The sequence below is a fragment of the Dipodomys merriami genome, unplaced genomic scaffold (assembly GCF_024711535.1).
Source record: "Dipodomys merriami isolate MVZ:Mamm:240054 unplaced genomic scaffold, mDipMer1.0.p SCAF_415, whole genome shotgun sequence".
NCBI classification, from domain to species: domain Eukaryota; kingdom Metazoa; phylum Chordata; class Mammalia; order Rodentia; family Heteromyidae; genus Dipodomys; species Dipodomys merriami.
This window is the reverse complement of record NW_027205771.1, coordinates 713,049-738,773: the sequence shown is the minus strand read 5'-3', so window position 1 is coordinate 738,773 and position 25,725 is coordinate 713,049. Positions and strand designations below refer to the sequence as shown.

At 37.1% G+C, this 25,725-nt stretch overlaps 1 protein-coding gene across 9 annotated transcripts in view; it reads left to right on the top strand.

Annotated features, from left to right (window-relative positions):
• LOC138807200 (chromodomain-helicase-DNA-binding protein 9) overlaps positions 1–25,725 on the top strand; it is a 174,250-nt gene that overhangs the window by 116,410 nt on the left and 32,115 nt on the right. For all 9 annotated transcript variants that reach the window (XM_069992774.1, XM_069992775.1, XM_069992778.1 and 6 more), the window contains 5 exons: positions 6,340–6,450; positions 10,736–10,932; positions 14,079–14,278; positions 21,175–21,334; positions 22,051–22,140. In XM_069992774.1, coding sequence (XP_069848875.1) covers positions 6,340–6,450; positions 10,736–10,932; positions 14,079–14,278; positions 21,175–21,334; positions 22,051–22,140 — 758 coding nt within the window. The remainder of the gene's footprint in view (positions 1–6,339; positions 6,451–10,735; positions 10,933–14,078; positions 14,279–21,174; positions 21,335–22,050; positions 22,141–25,725) is intronic.

Sequence of the window (25,725 nt, the reverse complement as noted above, 5' to 3'; positions counted from 1 at the left end):
CCTATCTCCAATAAACCACCAGAAAACCGGAAGTGGCGCTGTAGCTCAAGTGGTAGAGCGCTCGCCTTGAGCTGAAGAGCTGAGGGACAGCGCCCAGGCCCAGAGTTCAAGCCCCACGACCGACAAAAAAAAAAAAAAAAAAAAAGAAAAAAGAAAAAAGAAATATGTGTAGGAAGTAATGATTGTTGAACCCAGCTAGTAGAGTCCTTCTTGAATCACTGAACATTTAGAAATTTGTGCAGTGCTCAGGATGACTTGTTGAAGATTCTAGTTTGAATAGCTTTTAAACTCAAGGCTAGCACTCTACCACATGAGCCACAATTCCACTTCTCTCTCTTTGCTGGTTAGTTGGAGATACAAGTCAGGAGGCTGAGGTAGCGGGATCATGAGTTTGAGGCTAGCTAAGGCTGTACACTGAGAGACACTGCCTCAAAAAAAAAAAGTATAACTACTTAAAGCAGAAATCAAGGGAAGTCTCAGGTTGAGGCCAGCCTGAGTAAAATATTAAGTAAGATCCCATCTTATCCAGTAACTGAGTGGCACTTACCTTTTTTCCTACCTTCATGGGAAACATAAAAAGGAGAATAATGAAGGGTTTAGACAGGCCCTGGGTTAAACTGTGAGATTCTATCCCAAATATAATCAAAGCAAAAAGAGCTTGGTGTGTGACTCAATAGAACACCTGCCTATAGCCAGGCGCTGGTGGCTCATGCCTGTAATCCTAGCTACTCAGGAGGCTGAGATCTGAGGATCGTGGTTCAAAGCCAGCCCGGGCAGGAGAGACCGTGAGACTCCTATCTCCAGTAAACCACCAGAAAACCGGAAGTGGCGCTGTAGCTCAAGTGGTAGAGCGCTCACCTTGAGCTGAAGAGCTGAGGGACAGCGCCCAGGCTCAGAGTTCAAGCCCCACGACTGACCAAAAAAAATAGAACACCTGCCTAGAAAGCTAGAGGCCCTGCGTTCAACACACAGTATAACCAGGGAGTGAGGGAGGGAGGGCTCATAAGAGTTGAACTGCTGAATTGAATTTATCATACAAAGCCTTATTGAATTTCAATTCATATTCAGAAAGCTCTTTCTCTGGCATCTATTATGTTCCTATTACTTTGTTATAAAATGATGGATTTTTAAAACTCATTTAAGACTCTTCTCTAAAGAATAGTAAGTGCATTTAATTATTGGTCAAATGCAAAAATAATTTGGAGCCCATTACATATGGCTCATGCAACCTGGGAGACCAAGAATAAGAGGATTTCAGTTTAAAGCCAGCCAGGACAGAAAAGTCCCTAAGACTCCATCTCCAAAATAACCAACAAAAGCAAGACTGGAGGAGTGACTCAAGTGGCAATATGTGAGCCAAACAAGCAGAAGATCCTAACTTTCAATCCCTAAAAACCAGAAGATAGAGAGGGAAAAGAAGGAACTGGTATGTTACAATTTAAAGTTTAGAAGCAATTGATAAATCTGTTCTTGATAATATCTTAACACCATCAGCAGTTCATTTCAAAAGGCATTATTCCTTCAGAATCTTGTAAATCTTCTTAAAAATGTTAATGTCAGTTAACAAAAGCATCTTTATTTAGAAGTTTAAATTTTTTCAATTTTATAAAAAAATTTATCAGCTGGGTGCAAGTGACTCACCCCTGTAAACCTAGCTATTCAGGAGGCTACAATCTGAGGATCACAGTTCAAAGTCAGCCCAGGCAGAAAAGTCCAGGAAACATTTATCTTCCGGTAACTACCAAAACACAGGAAGTGGAGCTGTGGCTCAAAGTGGTAGAGCACTAATATTGAGCAAAATAGCTCAGATATACAGGACCTAAATTCAAGCTCGACATCCAACAACCTTCCCCCCGACCTCTCCCCAATAAAAAAAAAAGCTAGGTGGTGATTTGCATCTATAATTCTAGCTTCTGAAGAGTAACTAACAGTAGAGGCAAGGAGTTTGAGAGTTTAAAGGCCAACCCTATTAAATTTAGCAAGATCTTTTCTCAAAATAAAATAAAAATGAAAGGGCTGGAGGTATAGTTTAAGTGGTAAGAGTCCTACCTATAGGCAATCCCATACACCATACCAAAAAAAAAAATTCAAATAAAACCACAAATATATGAACATAGATTTATCATTCTCTTAATGAATGCAAAAATTTTAATCATGAAATTTAATTTCTTCACATATTATTTCATTTACGGACTGTTAAGTGATAGCAGAATAATGATTGTGCACTCTAATGAAATATCTTGCAATGACTTTTGTGTTTGTGGCTTTTCATATTACATGTTCTCTAATTCACATGAAATAGTTATTTAGGATGTTGGTGAAATATCAGAAGATCTATATTAGAGGAAACTACAAAATAAACTTATAAAATTAATTCAATGACCTTTTCATGGTTCTTGAATATTGATGAGGATTTGAAAATATGTGTCCTTAGTTGTTACAGTTTACTTCTGAGAACAAAATGAAGTCTCTTCATTGTTAGATGTTTGTGCCTCACCTGTTTAATGAAATGTTATATGGAAGTTTAGTCTCTCCACTCTTGACTATAAGAAATCTGGAGTGCTCCAAAATCTGAAACTCAGGAACAGTCCAAACAGTTCTAAATTTAAAAGGATTTCTAATTTATGATTTTCAATGAGGAATAATTAGCCCAGTAAAGTCTGGGAAAATATTGGAAAATGTAAAAAATTTCAAATCTGACTAGAAATGGTCTCAGGTATTTTGGATAAACTTGATTTTTTTACAGATAATGGATATCTGATTTTTGTTTTATCAACGTTAGCCTTTGTTCTTTCAAGTTGCATATGAGTTTTTGCAATAGGTGAAAAAGATGTCTTATTGAGTTAGGCACCACTGCTTCATGTCTGTGATACTAGCTGTGTTGGGGACAGAGATGGAGGATGTAATTTCAAGTCCAACCTGTGCAATAAGTCCATGAGACTCCCCCCTCTATAAGCAATAGCTAGGCATCTTAGCATTTGCCTGTCATCCAGCTACATGGGAGGTTGATATCAAAAGGATGGCTGTTCCTGGCCAGTTTGGGATTAGAAGTTCACAGGATTCCATATCAATCAATAAACAATGGGTGTGGTACAGAAAGGGTTTGTGGTCAGTTCAGACAAAAAAAACAAGACCCCATTTGAAAAGGGGCTCCAGGCACATTGTAGATTGACTGCCAAACAAAATAAGCACTTCAGTTCAAACCTCAGTACTCTAACAAGTTCTACAAATTTAGTGCTTATAACAACATAAATTGTTCGATCACAGTTTTGAACATGAGAATTCCAACCCTGGATCTGACACAGTTAAGATCAAAGTGCTGCAACATGGTCCATTCTGGAGAATCCAGGAGAGAAGATGTTTTACTTGTTCCAGTTCCTAGCATTCCCTGCATTCCTTGGCTTTTTGCCTCAGTTTATCCAATATCTGATTCTGTTCTGTGATGTGCTATGCTTCTTCTATAATCAAATCTCCCACTAAACTCCTTCTAAGGGCCTCCTTGGATGATGCAAGCTAATTCGAGCATCCTTAATCATACTTTCAAAATCCCTTTTTTGCTACATAACACAATGTAGGGTTCCAGAGATGATGTTGTAATTTTGCTTGTCAAATTCATTGTTTGAATGAAATAAAATTTTTGAATGGTTTCCTAATATTAAAACTAGAGTGTAGTAGAAGAGAAAAAGGGGTCTAAATTCATTTGATTAAAATGTTAATTATTGTTACTTCTGTTCTATAGGTTTACTGTGCACAGACACATTTTTAAACATACAATATTTACCACTTGCTTTATACAAGCACCTATAAAGCCCAATCTCACTGGAAATCTAGATTGAATGAATGAATTTGTTGTTGCACTTAGCAACAATGAAAACAGAAAGTTAAAGTTCAGGGAGAAACATTTAGAATTTTGATTTGTGTACATTTTATAAGCTTCAAACTAGAAGTACAGACAGAAAGCTATAACTTAGGTACTCATCATCCAGCTTCAATATTATCAACTCATGCTAAACTGGTTTCATTACTAGCCATCTTTCATACTTTTTTAAAGTAAATCTCAGTTATCATATCAACACACCATAGTGTCACTAAAGAGTTTCTTAAAATATGATATTCAAATTTCAAATAATATAATACATAACTCTTTATTACTATTCTATGCTTAGGTTTTCAGTTACCTTGAATATCACAAATGATTGGTTTGTTTTTTTAACAGTTTTATTCTCTTTTAATGTGTCATTTTCTGTGTTTTAAGGCTTCATGAAATTTTTGTTTTTTTCATGGTTCTAAGGTTTGAACTAAGGGCCTTTCACTTCTTAGATTTGCAAGGTTGGTACACACTTAGCTTTTTTTGTTTATATTTAATTTTTTAAATAGATTCTCATTTTTGCCTGGACTGACCTGGACTGTGATCCTATTTATACTTTCTATGAACTAAGTAAGATTACAGGTGTATAGAACCATATGCAGGTTTTTATTGGTTGAGATCGGGATGGGCTGGCCTTTAACCAAGATCCTTATAATCTCTGCCTCTTATGCAGCAAGAATTACAAGTATGAGCCACCACTGCTTTCTATCAAGATAGCTCTTTAAATGAAGATTTTTTTTTAACCTTGATTTTCAATAGGCATTATTCTAAAGTCTTGTATCAGTTGTACTTTTTAAAATCATGTGTTGAGTGGGAGTTGGATGCGTGGGTCCTGGGACTTGAACTCAGGGCCTAGGCTCCGTCCCTGAGCTTTTTTTTTTTTTTTTTTTTTTTTTTCCCTCAAGGTTAGAGCTCAACCATTTGAGCCACAATGCCACTTCTGGCTTTTTCTGAGTAGTTTATTGGAGATAAGAGTATCACAAACTTTCCTGCCCCAGCTGGCTTTGAAACAAGGTCTGTAGATCTTAGCCTCCTGAATAACAACGATTATGGGTGTGAGCTACCAGCACCAGCAAAAATCATTTTTGTATCCCAGGTGGTCTGGAGACTACATAGGTCCACGCTGGCTTTAGATCCAAAGTTCTCCTCTGTGAACTTCCCAAGTGTACCACTACGCTTATCTCTCCTTCAAAGACTAGTAAGGCTTGATAGTCTTTTTTTTTTTTTTTAGCATTATTTATCTTTCTTGTTTTTTTTTTTCCTTTTTATATGGCATTTATATGACTTTTCTTTGGGATGGCTTATTAGTGACATAAGTTGTCAATAATGGTTATTAGCCCATCAAGTATATAGTCAGTGTGATATCAAAAGTTTCAGCTAAAAGACTTCATATTTTCTTCTGTTTTTCCTCTAGGTTTTCTTCAGTTTTTAAATTTTTTAGATAAAAAGTTTGTTGTAAAGGAAAAATTTTTTTAAATGGTTATTGTGAGCTAGGAAGGTGGCTTAGTGGTAGAGTGCTTGCCTTACATTCATGAAGCGCTGGGTTCAGTTCCTCAGTAATATATACACACTGTGGCTCAAGTGGTGGTAGAGTGCCTTGAGCAAAAGAACCTCAGGGACAGTGCCCAGACCCTGAATTCAAGCCCCAGGACTTTGGGACTTGTACTTGCTAAATAAGTGTTGTACTACTGAGTTACATCTCTAGTTCCAAGAAGAGAATTTTATACACACAATGATTCTTTTTTTTTTCATTTCCTAGAAACTGTATTGTTTTCTTCAGGTGACATGTCTATCTGAAAATTTAATGGAAATATAGTAGGATATATGCTAGAAAATGAGCTGTATGCTATAGGTAGACTTTTGAAAATCTTCTTGTATGTTAGTTTCTTTTTTTCTATGTTTTTTAGGAGTGTGTTTCTGGGACTTAAACTTAGGATCTGGGCACTGTCCAGCTCCTTTTGCTCAAGGATAGCACTCTACCACTTGAGCAACAGCTTCACTTCCATTTCTTTTGGGTAGTTAATTGGAAATAAGAGTCTCAGAGGCTTTCTGTTCTGGCAGGCTTTAAACTATGATCCTCAGATCTCAGCCTCTTGATTAGCTAGGATTACTGACATGCACCACCAGTGCCTGGCTTGTACCTTAATTTCTTAATGTATATATAGTCATTTTTAGAAAGTCTGTTTCTGTCCTGTGTTGTTTCCTTGCTGAAAGGAAAGTATGAGAGAAAGCCTGAGAGTTAAACAGCAGTACTAATAATTTACTCCCCACTAAAATTCTAGACTGTTTGGGAGCATTAGTTAGTCTTTACCTGACATAATTTGAGTTATATTTCAGTCAACTAGATTTTTACATTTTTTGTGTGTATGCTAAATTTGAATTTGATAAAAAGTATAGCAAATATGAAGAGGTAACATTTTAAATACATTTTTATATTTTCCCTTTCATTTTGGAAAACTCCTGTATTTCAGGCAAGTTTTGTGGCATCTGGAAACAGGACAGATATTTCCTTGGATGATCCCAATTTCTGGCAAAAATGGGCTAAGAAAGCAGAAATTGATATAGATACCCTCAGTGGCAGAGTAAGTATTTCCCTCTAAAACAATTGCTTTGGGGGATATTTCACCAATATTCTTAACGATGTTTAAGATACTCAATTAGGAAGTCTTGAAATTAATTTATACATAAATATGTAGAAATGAGATTGAAGGATAATTACATTCTGTTTTAGCCATTGTTCAATTCAATACTTCTGATGTCTGTTACAATAGGTTATAACTTTTGTATGTAATCTATATTATTATAATTACAACAGCTTATCTTGTCTTCAAATCGTATGTTACTTTTCTTTTCCTGTTCTTTTTTTGTTGTTGTTTAATTAGTGTCTGTTAATGAGTTGTATTATCATTGTGACCAAATACTTGCAAAAAACACCTTAAGTAGTTGAATTATTTATTTTAACTTGTGGCTTTTGTACATCATGGTGACCAGAGTATGACAGTGCATCTCACATCATGGTGGTCAGAAAATGAAGAGAGAAAATGACTGGACTATCTCTTTTTTTTCCCCTTTATACCACTAAAGAACTTACATGGATACCACTCATATTCAGGAAATGGGAATCTTCCTCCCTTAGTTAATTCTCTGCAGAAATACCCTCATAGACATAGCCATTGAAGTGTTTCAATAATCTACTAGGTGCTTCTCATTCTAATCAGGTTGACAAATAAGGTTAAATGGTGTCAGCACCCATTTAAGATGATCCAGTACAATACAAAAAAAGATGAAAGGCAATCAAGAAAATAGATTTCTAAACTGTTTCTTTTATAACTTCATTGGAGCTCAAGAAGAAAGGACCAAAGCAAAACTCATAGATTTGATAATACCATAATTGTTCACTTACAAGGATGACTGTCTAGGAGCTTTATGGGAATTAATGTTTATGACTTTGACCTACTATCAAAACAACATCTAGATAAGTAACATTATAAGAAATATTTTTGTCATCATCACTTACTGTCAAAATGTTATTTAGTATGATATTATTCATACTGCTTAGTAAGTATTGATGAATGGGATCTTTCTTTTTCTTCATATAGTTTTTAAAGTGTGTGCGTGCGTGCGTGCGCGCGTGCGCGCGTGCGCGCGTGCGTGTGTGTGTGTGTGTGTGTGTGTGTGTGTGTGTGTGTGTGTGTGTGTGTGTGTCGTGGGGCCTGAACTCTAGGCTTGGGCATTGTATCTCAGCTCTTCAGTTCAAGGCTAGCACTCTACCACTTGAGCCATAACACCACTTGTGACTTTTTCTGCATATGTGGTGCTGAGAAATCGAACCAGGGCCTCATGCATGTACTGAGCCACCTTCCCACCCCCTAAACTATAAGTCTTTTAATTAGGAATAACAACAGTGTTATGCATGCATACAAAACAATACGTATAATGTGGTCTGTGTTTTTTCATGTATGTATTGGGTCTACAAAGACATTCATAATCATTTATACTGTGGATCCATCAAAAAGTGATCCAAGCACCAAATGTCATATTTTAGCTAATGTAAGAAGACAAAGTATTACAGACTTATATCCCAATGGGAAAGACAGCATTTAATCAATAGGTAAGATAATTTCAGAGAGTGAAAGAAATAATGAGATGGAGAATGACAGATAAAAGTAGTGCACAGAGGTTGCTCTGAGGAGATCTTTGTGTTGAGATTTAAATGATGAGAGGGAACAATATGAAGACAAAAAGAAAATTCTTTGAGTCAACAGTAATTTGAAAGACACAGAGCAAACCATAGGATAAGAATGAGAAAAGAGGGGCTGGGAAGATGGCTCAGTGGTAGAGTGCTTGCCTTGCATGCCTGAGGCCCTGGGTTCGATTCCTCAGCACCACATAAACAAAAAGAAAAAAGCCGGAAGTGGTGCTGTGGCTCAAGTGGTAGAGCGCTAGCCTTGAGCTGAAGAGCTGAGGGACAGCACCCGGGCCCAGAGTTCAGGCCCCACGACCGGACACCCCCCCCCCAAAAAAAAAAAAGAGTTTAGCCGGGCGCTGGTGGCTCACGCCTGTAATCCTAGCTACTCAGGAGGCTGAGATCTGAGGATCGCGGTTCAAAGCCAGCCCGGGCAGGAGAGGCCGTGAGACTCCTATCTCCAATAAACCACCAGAAAACCGGAAGTGGCGCTGTAGCTCAAGTGGTAGAGCGCTCGCCTTGAGCTGAAGAGCTGAGGGACAGCGCCCAGGACCAGAGTTCAAGCCCCACGACCGACAAAAAAAAAAAAAAGAATGAGAAAAGATCAATATCAAAAGGGTATATTGGGGGAGCATCATAATACTATATACTAAGTAAACACTAAATTGTAATTAAAAGTTTCAAATTTTTTTAATCAAAGCATCACAATTGATGATAACCTATTTTGTGAGGAAACATTCTAAATTATTGAAAACAAATCACAAGTGCAGTACATGTTATGTTTATGTAGTTAACTGAGAATTATATAATACATAAAATGAAAGTGTAACATACTTGACTATTTATAGCAGATGTATATATGAAAGTTAATTAGTTGAATATAAAACGTATAAGTTAAGCTCAGTACCAGTGGCTCATGCCTATAATCTTAGCTACTCAGGAGGCTGAGATCTGAGGATTGTGGTTCAAAGCCAGATTGGGCAAGAAAGTCTGTGGGACTCTAATGTCCAGTTAACTGCCAGAAAACTGGAAGTGGCTCTGTGGTTAAAAGTGGTAGAGCACTAGTCTTGAGCAAAAAAGCCGTGAGTTCAAGCCACAAAAAAGAATTGATTGTTTTGTTTCAGTTAAGAAATTGGGAAAGGATGGCTCAAGTGGTAGAATACCAGCCCAGCAAGCACTGTACCAGAGAATAGTGCACTAAAGACCCTGAGATCAAATGCCAGTACTGCTAAAGATATTATGATGGGGAAAAGGCCACCTCTTCCTTATAGAAGAACTCAAATTAATAAATGTAGAAGGAATGAACAATTATAAAGAATACCATTAATTCACCATTGTAATCACACAATATAAGATCCTCCAATATCTATATAGATTTATGGAGAAACGTATTTCTGTCATCTCAAAATACATAAATATATATTAACTGTAGAGAAATCTGGCAAAGGCTACTTGCATATAATAAAACATATTAATATTATGCATGTTACATACAGTGGTACCACAGGATCTTCAAATGATTTCCCTCTTGTTCTAGGCTTTCAAAGATTGCTAAAAATCTAATGACATTTCTGGCCTCGCCCTTTATTATCTCATGATGCTGTTTATCCTCAGCTGCCTAGCTAAATTGTACTTCAAGAATTTTTTTCCAATGTTTTCTATGTTATCTAATTTTTCTAATGTTATTTATGTTTACCTAATGTTATCTTTGCTTTTCTTTTCTATCTTTCTTCCATTGTAAAATATTTCATACTGAATTGCTTCCCCTCGCTTTTACACATACACATTTTCCTGACTCTCAGTGAATGGATTCCTTTTTAGCAGGTTCTATCTTACTCATGTTTGTGTCTAAAGCTCTTAAAATGGGATTTAACTTAGAAAAGATTCACAGTATAGTTAAAAGGTAGTCTAACCTAAATTATTTTTAGTCATTTAAACTTGGTACTGAAGTTTGAACTCAAGGCCTTGCATCTACTAGGCAAGTGCTCTATTGTTAAGCCATACCTCCTGCAAGTGAACTCCTGGAGAAAACTAGTATATGTTTTTAAATTTATAAAATTCATGACTTTTTAACCATGCTTCATTTTCTGGTTATTTTCCTTTTGTGTTTATCTTTAGGATGAACTTAGATCACTTACCTCATTTAGAGCAGAATGTTCAAACTGAAAAGTCTAAATTATAATATGAATTAAATGGGTAAAATAAATTAGAAGGCATATAACATAAAATTATACATTGTGGTAATAGTACTTTTAAGGAATATTAGCCAGTTTAAAGGAATATTAGCCAGGTGCCTGTAATCCTAATTACTCAGGAGGCTGGGATCTGAAGATCTCAGTTCAAAGCCAGCATGGGCAGGAATGTCCGTGAGGCTCATTTCCAATTAGCCACCAGAAAACCAGAAGTGGAGCTGTGGCTCAAGTGGTAGAACATCAGCCTTTAGCTAAAGAGCTCAGGGACAGCACCCAGGCCCAGAGTTCAAGTACCACAACTCACAAAGAAAAAAAAAAAGAAACAAATTTTAACATACTTGATTTGTGTGATAGAACTTAGTAATAATTTTTATTCTTATTACTTTGTCTCTAATTTTATTTGTTTGGCTTGAAAGATGAAAATGTAACTTATTGTAAGCAAAGTTATAAAATGACCATCAAGTAATAGCATAATATCAAATTTTACAGAATAGCTTGGTTATTGACACTCCAAGAATTAGGAAGCAAACAAGACCCTTTAGTGCCACAAAAGATGAATTGGCTGAATTATCTGAAGCTGAAAGTGAAGGAGATGAAAAACCTAAACTTCGGAGACCCTGTGATCGCTCCAGTGGCTATGGAAGAACTGAATGCTTTAGAGTAGAGAAAAACCTGCTAGTTTATGGGTAAAATACTTTTTTATTTTTATTATAAGGTGTGGTATACAAATTTATAGGAAATTACAATTTTTTTATGATTTCTAGTCTTATTAGGATCACCAAAATGTACCTTTTGGGTTGTCTAAATTATTTTTATTAGCATATATGACTAGTGCAAAGGAAGTGGTTTTGTTGTGAGTTTTCCATACATGCATGTAAGATACTTCAATTATTTTTGCCCCCTTTATTAAAATAAAATTTTTTGTATATATTTTTATTGTAAAAATATTGTACAAAGAAGTTACAGTTACATGAGTAATTTAATGAATATATTTCATTATTGCATTGTTGACTCCTCCTTTGTTTTTCCCCTACCATCCCTTCCCTCCCCATCTTCCCAACTCCTCCTCTCCCCCCTGCAAGTTGTAAAGTTCGTTTTCAACATAGTGTCTTGTACATCTCATTGTTACAGTGGGTCAATCTATGTCCTTATTTCAGCATTTTGTTATTTCCCTTCCGTTCCCCAAATTAGAAAAATGTATATACAAAAATCAGGGCACCAGAATCAAATACAGTGAAAACGGGTTATACCAGGGGGGAAGAACATAAAATAGAAACAAAGAAGGTCTGGGAAAGTGGCTCAGTGGTAGAGTGCTTGCCTTGCATGCATGAGGCCCTGGGTTCAATTCCTCAGTACCACATAAGCAGAAAAAGCCGGAAGTGGCGCTGTGGCGCAAGTGGTCGAGTGCTAGCCTTGAGCTGAAGAGCTGAGGTACAGTGCCCAGGGCTAGAGTTCAGGCCCCACGACCGGCAGAAAAGAAAAGGAAAAAAAAAATCACATGGTACATTATAAACAACAGCAAGAAAGATAAAACCACTTGTTTCTCTATCTTGGGGTTCATTTCGCTTAGCATCATCTTACAGGGTCATATTTACATAGCTTTTGACCTTTTCTGCTTGTCCTAGACATAGTTGTTATTGCAAATAAGGGAAATCATGGGACCTATGTTTCTTTGGGCCTGGCTTACTTCACTTAATATAATTTTTCCAGTTCTTTCCATTTCCTAACATGGTAGTGTCATCCTTTCTGATGGAGGCATAGAATTCATATAGATATAGATATATATGTATGTATGTATATGCACATGTATGTATGTATATACATATATATATATTATATATATCTCACATTTTCTTGATCCATTCATCTACTGAGGGGCTTCTGGGTTGGTTCCATATCTTAACTATGGTGAATAATGCTACAATAAACATAGTTGTACTGGTAGCTTTAGTATAGCCTTGTTTGTGATCATTCGAGTAAATGCCCAAAAGTAGGATTTCTGGGTCATAGGGGAGCTCTAGATGGAGTCTTTTGAGGAACCTCCATACTACTTTCCAAAGTGGTTGACCAAGTTTACACTCCCACCAACAATGCAGTAGGGTTCCCTTTTGGCCACATCCCCTCCAACATTTGTTGTTATTAGAGTTATTGATTATAGCCATTCTAACTGGGGTGAGGTGGAATCTCAATGTTGTCTTGATTTGCATTTCTTTTATGGCTAGAGAAGTTGAGCACTTCTTCATGTGTCTATTGGCCATTCTTATTTCCTCTTCAGAGAAGTTTCTTTTTTTTTCTTTCTTTTTTTTTTTGGGTCCGGTCATGGGGCCTGAACTCTGGGCCTGGGCACTGTCCCTCAGCTCTTCAGCTCAAGGCTAGCGCTCTACCACTTGAGCCACAGCGCCACTTCCGGCTTTTTTCTTATGTGGTGCTGAGGAATTGAACCCAGAGCCTCGAGCATGCAAGGCAAGCGCTCTACCACTGAGCCACCTTCCCAGCCCCAGAGAAGTTTCTTTTTAAGTATTTATTCCACTTAGTAATTGGGCAGTTATTTCTTTGAGGATGTTTTGTTCAGGGATTTAATTTATTGAGTTCTAAGTATTTTTAGGTATGAGACCTTTATCCATTGTATGGCTAGTGAAGATCTTCTCCCAATCCATGGGCTTTCTATTGATCTTGCTAGCTATGTCCTTTGCCATGCAGAAGCTCTGCAGTTTCATGCAATCCCATTTATCCAACCTTTCTTTGATTTGTTATGTTTCTGGGTCTTTATTAAGAAAATTTCGGCCTGTGCCAAGGAGCCCTAAAGTTTGTCCTGTTCCCTCCTCAAGGGGTATGCTTTGACTCGGAGGTCTTTGATCCATTTGGAGTTGATTCTGATGCAGGGTGATATCTAAGGATCTAACTTTAGTTTTCTACAGGTGTTTAACCAATTTTGCTAGCACCATTTACTGAAGAGGCTGTCTTTCTTCCCTTATTGAAGATTAGGTGGCTACGGTCTGTGGGTTCATTCCAGGTCTTCAGTTCTATTCCATTTGGTCTTTAGGTCTGTTTTTGTGACAGTACCAAACTGTTTTGATTACTACAGCTTTGTAGTAGAGTTTGAAATTTGGTATTGATATTCCTCCAGTACTGTTCTTTCTGCTAAGAATTGTTTTTGCTATTTGGGGTCTTTATTGTTTCATACGACTTTTGGGGTTTCTTCTATTTCATAAAATGAATTTTTTGGGGGGAGGGGTCCTGTTGTGGGGCCTGAACTCTGAGCCTGGGTGCCGTCCCTCAGCTCTTCAGCTCAAGGCTAGCGCTTTACCACTTGAGCCACAGCGCCACTTCCGGCTTTTTTCTTTTTGCTTATGTAGTGCTGAGGAATAGAACCCAGGGCCTCATGCATACAAGGCAAGTGCTCTACCACTGAGCCACCTTCCTAGCCCAAAATGAAATTTTTTTGTTCTTTTGTTTTTTTGTTGTTACTGGAACCTTGAACTGTACACTTTGCATAGGTAGGCAAGTGCTTTACCATTTGAAAGCCTTTACTAAATCTACTTTAAAGTATTCTATTATTTCTATGTTTAACATACATTTAATAACAGAATGGCAAACTGTTTTTAGTTTTTAAATCGTGTATCACTAAAGTTAATCATTTGCTTCTCAAATTTTGGTATTTTCTAGTACAAAGTACATAAAATAAAATATACTAGAAAATCTTTACAGATATTCGGGAAAATATTAGCAAATAAAATTTTTTTTTAGTTTTTCATGTTTTTTGTCCATGAGTTACTTTTTTTTTTGTCCCAAACATGCCTAAAATTAATGTGAATATACTTTCCTTAAACAGATGGGGCCGATGGAGAGAGATTCTTTCTCATGGACGTTTTAAAAGGCAGCTAAATGAGCATGATGTAGAAATAATTTGCCGAGCTCTTTTAGCATATTGTCTCGTTCATTACCGAGGAGATGAAAAAATTAAAGGTTTCATCTGGGATCTCATTACACCAACTGAAGATGGACAGACACGTGAGCTACAAAATCATCTAGGTAAGAGCATGCTTTTGTTTTCTTTTAATAAACTTTTTTGATTATGTAGGCAATACTACTCTTCTATAAACTGTTGTAGCACTTCAGCTGGTGTTAAACATAGTCTTCTCTATCCTCAAATTTCAGCTTTATAAAACACTAGTGTAAGCTAGGCACTGGTGGTTCATGTCTGTAATCCTAGCTACTCAGAAGGCTAAGATCTGAGGCTCATGGTTCAAAGCCAGCTTATTCAGGAAATCCATGAGGCTCTTAGCTCCAATTAACCACCAGCAAACCAGAAATGGTGCTGTGGAACAAAGTCATAGAGCACTAGCCTTGAACTGAGAGCTTATGGCCCAAGCCCTGAATTCAAGCCCCATGACTGACCTGTCAAGGGAAAAAAAAAAAATTTTACACACACACACACACACACACTAGTGTTGTGTTTGGTGCATTAGGTTTTATGTGTCATTTTTTCAAATTGTTCTTTTTATAGTATACCTTCAAGGTCTTTTCACGTATGTTAAAATAGCTTGATATCATTCTTTTGCTTGTGCTTATTATTCCATAGCGCAATTCAGTTAGCATCTTCTTTAATGATGTGTTTAAGTTTCCAATTTTATGCAATTAAAAATAAGATTCAAGCCAGGTGCTGGTGGCTCATGCCCGAAATCCTAGCTACTCAGGAGGCTAAGCTCTGAGGGCAGGCAAGTCCATAAGACCCTTTTTTTTTTTTTTTTTTTTTTTTTTTTTTTTGTCGGTGTGGGCCTGAACTCTGGGCCTGGGCACTGTCCCTCAGCTCTTCAGCTCAAGGCTAGTGCTCTACCACTTGAGCCACAGCGCCACTTCCGGCTTTTTCTGTTTATGTGGTGCTGAAGAATCGAACCCAGGGCTTCATGCATGCAAGGCAAGCACTCTACCACTGAGCCACCTTCCCAGCCCCTGGTCCATAAGACCCTTACGTTCAACTAACCACAGAAAGCAAGAAGTAGAGCTGTGTCTTACATGGTAGAGTGCTAGCCTTATGCAAAAATGCTCTGGGGGGCTGGGATGTAGCTCAGTGGCAAAGCGCTTGCCTAGCAAGTGCAACGTCCTGGGTTCGATCCCCAGTACCAAAAAAGAAAAGACCAAAAAAAAAAAATGCTCTGGGACATAAGCCTGGAGTTCATGCCCCAGAACCAGCACACACAAACACATGCACGCACGCACGCATGCACACACACACATTTTTTTACGATTGAGTAAAAACTTGGCATATTCCTTCTTGTCCATTGAATAAATCTTTCAGTAATGTATGTTTCAAAAGGTAGATGAGCCCCAGTGCTTCACATCTATATTCCTAGATCTTTGGGAGGCTGGGATTGAGACCATCAAGGTTTTAGACCAGCTTTAGGCAGAATAGTTGTGATACATACTTGTCATTCAACCAAGGTGGAAACCTTAAACAATATCTTGATTCAGGCATGTGCCTGGAAAGGAAATCATCCCTATTTCTAAATAAATGCTTGAAAGCATGGCTTAGCAGTAGACCATCTGCCTAGCAATCTTGAGGCCCTGAATTCAAACGCCACTAACTCACTGTTCATCCAAAAATCGAATTATTGAAGTGTAAGTGCACGTTTTTAGTACCTTAATGTAGCTGGTAAATCAGTATTATCTCCTGGAACATTCCTGGAAAGGCCTCATCCTTACTGAGTCAGAATCTGCCTTTTAACATGTTCCTCAAATATTATAAAATATTAGACTTTGAGGAACATCAGTATACATCTTAACTTTTTCTAATGTCTTCAGTTTGCTATCCTAAGTGACTATACCATTTTCAGTTCTGTCCTGCAATTTTTATCTATAGCTTTGTTAACAGAATTTTATAATTATATTGTAGTATACTTTTATTTACTATACAAACTATTGCTATGCCATTAAATTTGTTGCCATTTTGTTAAATAAAGGAAATTCAGTGAGTGACTGTTAGGTATGTCTTGCACAATCACTGGGAAAAAAACAAATCAGAAGAGTTTCCCATGTTCATAAACTTTATATTCTAGACAGGTAGACAGAATGTAAAAAATAATTACACACACACGGGCTAGGAAGGTGGCTCAGTGGTAGAGTGCTTGCCTTGCATACTTGAGGCCCTGGGTTCGATTCCTTAGCACCACATAAGCAAAAAAATAATAATAATAATTACACATTGAACCAAATGCTGTGAAGTGATAATAATTATATGTTATATACTGAGATGAAGCACAACAGAAAGCATATATCTTAAATGAGTGGTCAGTGGTAGTGTCTTAATAGGAGACAAATTAACATAGCAAACTGGCTTTTGTGTAAAGAAAAAAGAATTAGCACAAACACGATTTCATTCTTTGTTAAATGTCCATTTATAGAATAGAAGAGAAAATGAAGACATTAAGCTTGATAACTCATAGAAAAAATAAAGATATGGCTTCAACAAATGAATTGTGTGAGTAGGCTGTCTATAAACCAGTGGAGATTATCTAATACCTTAATCCTACAACCTGTACGGTGTGTCTCAACTTTTACCATGATACTGGCTTCTGGTGAGCAGAGGCAACAGTGCATATAGTCTCTCATAATAAAGATCTGTCTAGCCCAAAACATTTAATAATACCAAAAATGTAACCCTGCTGTAACATTGAAGAGTTTAGAGTCATCACCAACTACACTTTTTTTTTTCCAGTCATAGGGCCAGAACTTGGGGCCTGGGTGTTGTCCCTGAGCTCTTCAGCTCAAGGCCAGTGCTCTACCACTTGAGCCACAGCGCCACTTCTGGCTTTTTCTGCTTGTGTGGTGCTGAGGAATCAAACCCAGGGCCTCATGCATGCAAGGCAAGCACTCTACCACTGAGCCACCTTCCCAGCCCCCCAACTACACTTTTGAGGCTTTACTTAGATCCTGATTGAAACAAACAGCCTGGGGGAAGATTTTCATTGTTGTCATTAGAAAACTGTGCATTTAAATACTGATTGCATTTTTAAAAGTTTTTTTAGAGTGTAAAAACTAAAATAGAAACTAAAAATAACTAGTAGGAAATTTCTAATGTCTTCCATTTATTTCATAACATAATAGGAAATTGAGAAAAAAGTATAGATGAAACAAAGTTTGATGTTGGTAGATAATTTTGGATATGGGATTGATAATTTTGTATCAGAGAGTTATATTCCTACTGTTTCATCTACTTTTGTATATGCTTATTTTATTTTTTATTTTTGTGCCTGTCTTGGTGTTTGAACTAAGAGCCTGAGCACCAACCTTAGCTGAAGGCTAGTACTCTACCAGTTGAGCCATAGCTCCACTTGCTTTTTGGTGGTTAATTGGAAATAAAAAGAGCCCTCACTTTCCTGCCCAGGCTGGCTTTCAGCCTCGATCCTAACTAGGGTTACAGGCATGAGAATCACCAGTGCCCAGCTCTATATCCTATAATTTCAAAATAAATCCTCAAAAACAAGAAGACTGAGAATGAAAATAACAGAATTATAGAAGCTGAAAGCTAACAGGTTTGTTCTGAGAGAGTGCTGAATCTTGGTTCAGCTATGGAAAAGGCAAAGAAAAAGAAAAACCAACACTAATTTGCTTCACAGATTTCTCAAAAGACTCAAGAAGTCTTGCCTCTATAAGTGAAAAGTTAGGGTCTGCAATTAAAAGCTGCTTAAAAAGGGGTTACGTCCCTAAATACCTCTTCAGCTCTTCACAGGAACGATGTCTAAAGTGTATTCTCTGGAGAGAGGCTAAAATAGAAGATTTATTTGTACGATTGGTGTTTGATATAGAGCTACTACAGGATGTTAAACAAATGTGTAGTCAATTTATTTAAAGAAGAAAACTAAGGAATCTTATCTGGTAAGTCTGACCTACTGAAAACCTAAAAATAATAGGGGAAAAAATCCTATCCAGTCATTCTTGAGTGATGCCACAGTCACAGGCCCTGTCTTTTGCAGGCTACCCATTAGCTTTGTTATTATTATTTTAAAACATGACCAAAGATTTTAAGACATCTGGGAAAAATAACATGAAATACAGGATAAAGATAAAATAAACTCTTAAAATGAGCTTGATAATTGAAAGACCTTTAAATAGCTTCTTAAAGATAATTCAAGCTGGATGCTGGTGGCTTATGCCTGTAATCTAGCTATTCAGAAGGTTTTAGAGATCTGAGAATAAAGGTTCAAAGCCAGCCCAGTCAGGAAAGCCTATGAGACTCTTACCTCCAATTTATCACCAAAACACTAGACATAGAGCTGTGACTCAAGTGGTAGAATGCTAATCTTAAGCACAAAAGCACCCAGGTTCTATTCAATTCCCTGGACCAGCAAACCCCTTCCCCCGCCCCCCAAAAAAAGATAATTAAAAGACAGGACAAGTAAAATAAAATGAACAATATTACAATGAAACAATGTTACCATGGGCAAAATAATACTTTGAATTTGCTTTGATGTCTGTAAAGTCATTATACTGTGACTTTGAAAGAGTAAGAGTCTATAAAAAGAAAGCTCAAGCCTACACATAATAATTATAGCAGAACTGAGAAAGAAATAAAAGGATTAAATGATGAATTTGAGAAAATTGTTTGAAATATAAAATAGAAATTTTATTAGGAAAATTAAGTTTGTATATTTTAAAATGTGTATTATGTAGTTTCTAAGTCAGTAAGAGTGAAGATAAGTTAAATACAGAACAATTTATATCATTGTAAAAATACAGAGAGGATGATTGAGGGAAAATTTGATGAGAATAAGTGTATGTAAGCACATTATAGCTTTATCTGTTAAAAAAAAATTATGGACCAATCACAAATGCTCTAGGACAGTGGCCAAGCCCTAACTTCAAGCCCTGGGACGAGAGCCAAAAAATAAAAATTATAAGAGAAAAATCAATAGTTTGATACTTTAACGAGATGGTAGGAGACACTAAAGAAGATTCAGTAACAATTACACATCAATAAAATCTAATATTACAAATACCAATGTTTTAGTAATATTAACATTGTACCACAAAGTCAGCTTTAGAATGGAAAGAATTAGTTGGGATAAAAGGGACATTACCTAATAATTGAAATGAAAATGCATAACATAGATTTACATGTGTCTAACTGAACAGTCTTAAAATATAAAAGCAAAATTTATGAAAAGATAACACAATATAAACCTTCCAAAATTATTAGGAAAAATAATCCATTTATTGGTTCTATTTATCAATTTCACATGCTATAATATGGTAAGGAAAACAAAGTAAAAATTGGAAGCGGTAGTCAAAACGACAATAGTAATTGTAAAGAATGACTAATGAGGGGCTGGGAAGGTGGCTCAGTGCTAGAGCGCTTGCCTTGCATGCATGAGGCCCTGGGTTCAATTCCTCAGTACCACATAAGCAAAAAGAAAAAAGCCAGAAGTGGCGCTGTGGCTCAAGTGGTAGAGCCTGAAGAGGCTTCAAGGCTGAAGAGCTGAGGGACAGTGCCCAGGCCCAGAGTTCAGGCCCCACGACCGGACCCAAAAAAAAGAATGACCAATGAAACAATTGAAACACCATGAAGATAAGTAAATAACAGCCATGCAGTAAAGTAACACCAAGAAAATGGGATGAACTAAAACCTCAGGTCAGCTATGAACAAATCCAATAAGTATTAAGACCAATAAATAAATTATAGGATTACATGTGTAATGTAAAAATCTGAAAATAATGTAGAAAGTCATGTATTGAATGAAACCAAATTTCTTAGTGCAGATCTGTCTGATGGAATGAGTAAATTACATTGAGAGACTTATACAGGGACTTCAGTGATATGTAACTTTTTACTTCACAGAAAAACTGAAGAAAGATGGGATATATAACTAGGATAGCCAGGAAATTTTCAAAAAAAAATTGTGTGTGTGTGTGTGTGTGTGTGTGTGTGTGTGTGTGTTTCAAAAAAAAATTGTGTGTGTGTGTGTGTGTGTGTGTGTGTGTGTGTGTGTGTGTGTGTGTGTGTGTGTGTGTGTGTGTGTGTGTGTGTGTGTGTGTGTGTGTGTGTGTGTGTGTGTGTGTGTGTGTGTGTGTGTGTGTGTGTGTGTGTGTGTGTGTGTGTGTGTGTGTGCCTGTCCTGTGGTTTGCACTTAGAGGCTGAGTGCTGTCCTTGAGCTTTTCGTTCTATTCTAGTGATCTATACTTGATCTACAGCTCTGTTTTTGGCTTTTTGGTGGTTACTTGGAGATAGGAGTCTCGTAGTCTTTCTTACCCAGGCTGGCTCTGAGCAAGAATCCTCAGATCTCAGCCTCTTAAGGAGCTAGGATTACTGATGTGAGCAGCTGGCACCCAGCTAAGGAATACTTTTTAAAGTATTTCACAAGAAAAATGTCAAAGAAATGAAATTACTTTAGTTGACATGATCTGTATCTTTCAATAACAAGGGGAAGCTCAGTGCCAGTGGCTTATACCTGTAATCCTAGCTACTCAGGAGACTGAGATCTAAAGATTGCTGTTCAAAGCCAGCCCAGGCAGGAAAGTCCTTGAGACTCTTACCTCCAATAAACCACTCAGAAAACCAGAAGTGGTGCTGTGGCTCAAGTGGTAGAGCACTAGCCTTGATCTGAAGAGCTGAGGGACAGTGCCCAGAGTTCAAACCCTACGGTCGACAAAAATAATAATAATAACAACAAGGACAGCAAAAGTAAAATGGGGAAACGTTTGATAAGACTACAAACAAAATCACAATGATTACTCTTATTTAAGACACAGAACTGTTAGGTATTTGTAGAATTTTTGCAATATTTATCATTACCATTACTATTTTAAAGATATCTCTATAATTTGCACAAACTCGAAGAAGTCTCCATAGATTTCTTGGATTATAAAAAGCTTTCAAATTTCAGCTCTTTATACAATTACTCCTCTTTTACATGCATTTCTCATTTTAACAGGCCTGTCAGCTCCTGTGCCCAGGGGTCGGAAAGGGAAGAAAGTAAAAACTCAAACAAGCTCATTTGACATACAAAAAGCAGACTGGCTTCGAAAATACAATCCTGAGCAACTACTTCAAGATGAAGGCTACAAAAAACATATAAAACACCACTGTAATAAGTAGGTAGTAGAGTATTTTTAACACAGTTGTTTTAAGATTCACCTTTCTGAGTTTATTAATCTTCATGTGAGATATAAGACTAATACCAATCTTATTTTTATAGCATATTTCTCAGCAATCTTGCTTCCCTATTATCATTTTCACCAACAAATAACACTGGCCTCCATATCAGCTCATTTTATCATCCTTGGTTATTAACTAATGATGATGGTGAAGATTGAGAAAAAGATTGTGTAAAAATGTTATACCTGTCATCTTAGCCATGCAAGAGGTATAGGTAGGATCAAAGTTTGAGGCCAGTCCATGCAAAAGTGAGAGCCTTTGGGAGAAATAACTAAAAGAAAAAAATGTGGGAGTCATGGCTCAAATAATACAGCACCTACCTTGCATGTTTAAGAGCCTGAGTTCATATTCCATTACTGCCCTCCCCTGAAAAATCATCTGTACAGATATTTCTACGTAATTTTCACCCCATGTTTATTTTTTCTAAGGGATGATATACTTATTCTTGTTTTGCCAGTCCTGGGGATTGAACTCAGGGCTTAGGCACTGTCCCTGGCTTCTTTTGCTCACTTAGCACTCTATCGCTTGAGCCACAGTGCCACTTCTGGCCTTTTCTGTTTATGTGGTACTGAGGAATTGAACCCAGGGCTTCATGCATGCAAGGCAAGCACTCTTCCTATAAGCCACATTCCCAGCTCCTTTATTCTTTCAGGGTTTTGCTTCGTGTGAGGATGCTATATTATCTGAAGCAAGAAGTTATTGGAAGTGAGTGTCAGAAAGTATTTGATGGAGTTGATGCAAGGTAAATAATGTTTATATTTTCCAATAACATGATAAGGCAACAACTATATGATCAGAAAAAAAATTGTTTAGTAAATAGCTCTTTAATTCAGTGAAATTGACAAGAAAGAAAATTTCCCAATTATAGAGAATTTACCCTGGCCAGTTAATTGCCTTCTTCTATTGTACTTGCCTTTGGCTTTATCACTGAAAGTCATGATGTAACTACAATGGTGCCATATAATTGAGGGATGTCTAACCTTAATATCATTAAAGCAGGCACAAATGCAGTAACTGAACCACTTTCCTCCCATTCTCCATTACCTTTATCTTTTTGTTTTTTGTTTTTTTGGGTGGTGGTGCTAGTGATCTAACCCAGGGCAAGAATTCTACTATTGATTTATATCTCCATGTCCAGAAACAGTTTACAGTACTGATTAAGCACTGGGCTCTGTGAAACAGTGGTTTGAAAGACAAACACAATTATACTTAGGGAGTTTATAGTAACAATGAATAGGAAATAGGCAAACAGAACTACACTCCGCTGTATGCCAGGGGTACCAGGCCAAAGCCATGAGGAACTTTCTGTTTCCAGGTTAATCTTCTGTCATGTTCTTACACAAGTAGTTTGTATCAGATTTATCTTCTTTTCTCTGTAGCTTCCAGGTTATTTTTTGTTGTTGTTGTTTTTATACCAGTCCTGGTGCTTGATCTCTGTCTTTGAGCTTTTTTTTTTTTTATTCAAGGCTAGTACTTTAGCAGTTGAGCCAGAGCTCCACTTCTGGATATGAGTTTCATGGTTTTTCCTGCCTGGCCTGGCCTAGCCTGGCCTTGAACTTCAGTCCTCAAATCTCAGCCTCCTAGGTAGGCCTGAGTCAAGATTGCCCAGCTGTAACATCCATTTTAAACCTCTTATTTGTGCATGACTTAACATAGTACTCAACAGTTTATTCTCAGAATGTGATATTCCTTCTCTTTTTGCAGAGAAAATCTAATGAAACTATCAAAAAGAAATTATCTTGCTGGGCACCTGTGGCTCACACCTGTAATCCTAGCTACTCAGGAGGCTGATAGCTGAGGATTATGGAAAGGAAAGTCCGAGAAATGCTTATCTCCAGCTATCCACCTCCCCTCCCCACTCCAAAAAAAAGCTGCAAGTAGAGCTGTGGCTCAAGTGGTAGAGTGGTAGCCTTGAATTCAAAAGCTCAGGAAGAGCGCTGAGGCCCCAGAGTTCAAATTCCAGGGCTGGGACATGCGCACACAGACACACAAAAATTCTTTCAGCTTTCTACCTTGAAATCTAAAACTTAAATTCTTATATTGATTCTTTTTGTCCCCTCCTATTACAGTGATCCCATAGGATCCCATCATCTTTATCTTTTGGCTTTTTCCACCATCATATTCCTTCTCTTCATTGCAGCCATAGTCTGTTATAGTCATTCATCTTGCCATCACTAGCCACAGCGCTGCTTCTTAAATAGGAAGGAATTCACTTCTTCAAACATAATGTGTGTACTTCTCATAGTTCTGTAACTTTGTCATTGTGTTCTCTTACCATTAGCCATTATCATCTTCATGTCCAATTTCTCTTAATATTCAATCTACACTCTGTGTTCCAAGACTCTATTCACAAACTGAATTCCTTATTCCCTTTTGAATCCCTTTTTCCCAGTTGAATATATACTGATTGATTCTTTATAAACAGGAGCTGCCTACCTCAGATAGTCACAGTTCTGGAGTAGAGTGACACCTGATGGTTGGCATGGGGAACTTCCAACCCACTTTTTCCACTTTAATTTCCTATACTAGTGTTCTTTCTTATTTCCATTACCATCTAGTCCTAAAATTTTGTTTAGAACCAGTTGGGAACTCTGTCAAACATCAATATCCAGAGTAGGGATATTGCTCAAATGGTACCTTTACCATGCTTTGCAAGCCTGAAATTCAAGTTAGTAATTATACACACGTACCCCACCTATGTATCTAGAGAGGTTGAATATTCTCAAAATTATTACATACATTGAACTATCACATTATCTCTCATACAGTTAATACACATAAGGAAAAGCAATCTCCTTTAGTACCACTGTTTTCCAGTTTTTGCCACATTACAGGAAAATCATTTTTTTCTTTTTCTATACTAAGCTAAAACAAATTTTATTTGCAACTTTGTTTCAAAATAAAGTTTTGTATAATTGAGTATTCACTTAAAGTCTCACAAATTCCTTGAAGAGTGTAACGAAGGTGCCAGGCACTATTGGCTCATGCCTATAATCCTAGCTTTCAGGAGCCTGAGGGTCAGAGTTTGAAGCCAATCTGGGAAGAAAGTCTATGAGACTGTTATTTCAATTTAACCCCAGAAAACCAAAAGTGGAGCTGTGGCGCAAAATCATAGCGTGAAAAAGCTCAGGGACAATGCCCAGACCCTGATCCAGCCCCACACCTGACCAAAAAAAGAAAAAAGAAAGTGCTATAGGTCAGTGTGGTAATTTAGGTCAGTGTGGTCATTTACACCTGCAATTAATTAATACTACTCATTTACTAGTCATTGTCAAATATTAGTTAGTTATGTATTAGGTTAAAGTAAAAGTGTTTTAAATCATTGTGGTTATGAAATAAACCTTTTAGTTCAAAATCTTTAGCCATAAAGGTAGTGCAGATAAAATAACATTGAGAGTCCATCTCACCTCAGTCAGAATGGCTGCCATCAAGAAAACCAAAAACAACAAATACTAGCAAGTATGTGAGGGTAAAAGGAGATGCAGAGCCTCCCTTGTATGCTGCTGGTGGGAACGTAAGTTAGTGTACAGCCACCATGAAAATCACTATGGAAATACCTAAAAAAAAGACCAACCATAAAGCTGAAAATGGAACTATCACAAGATACAGCTATTCCATTCATGGGCATACATCTGAAAGAGTGTTAAATCAGCATGTATTTGAAATACCTTACACTCATGTTTGTAGCAGCACTATTCACAATAATCAAGTTACTCATTGAGTCTAACTATAATGTAAACTGATGAACTGATAAAGAAAATGTGGTAGATGTATACAACTATTACAGTCATAAATAAGACATTATGTTGTTCACAGTAAAATAAATCGAGTTGGGGATTATTGTGTTAATAAAATTGCCAGACAAAATCACATTGTACATGTAGACATTTTAAAAAATTGGCATGGATGTCAAAAGGGATTGTTGGGGCAAGGGGGTTAAATATCTGTAGAAGGAGCTAGATGAAAGTAGAGAGTGGATATAGTGTGAATATGTTCAAAGTACATTACATACATGTGTGAAAATAGGACAGTAAAACATTGAAACTATGTGAAAATGAGGCAAGATAGGAATGTGATCAAAGGAGTAAACATAAACTATATTATATGCATATGTAGAAAAACAGTGATCCATTTATACAATTAACATGTTCATATAAATGAATTAAAAGTAAAAGCAGGGGCTGGGAAGGTGGCTCAGTGGTAGAGCACTTGCCTTGCATGCTCGAGGCCCTGGGTTCGATTCCTCAGTACCACACCTAAAGCTGAAGAGCTGAGGGACAGCACCCAGGCCCAGAGTTCAGGCCCCATGACCGGACTCCCCCCCCAA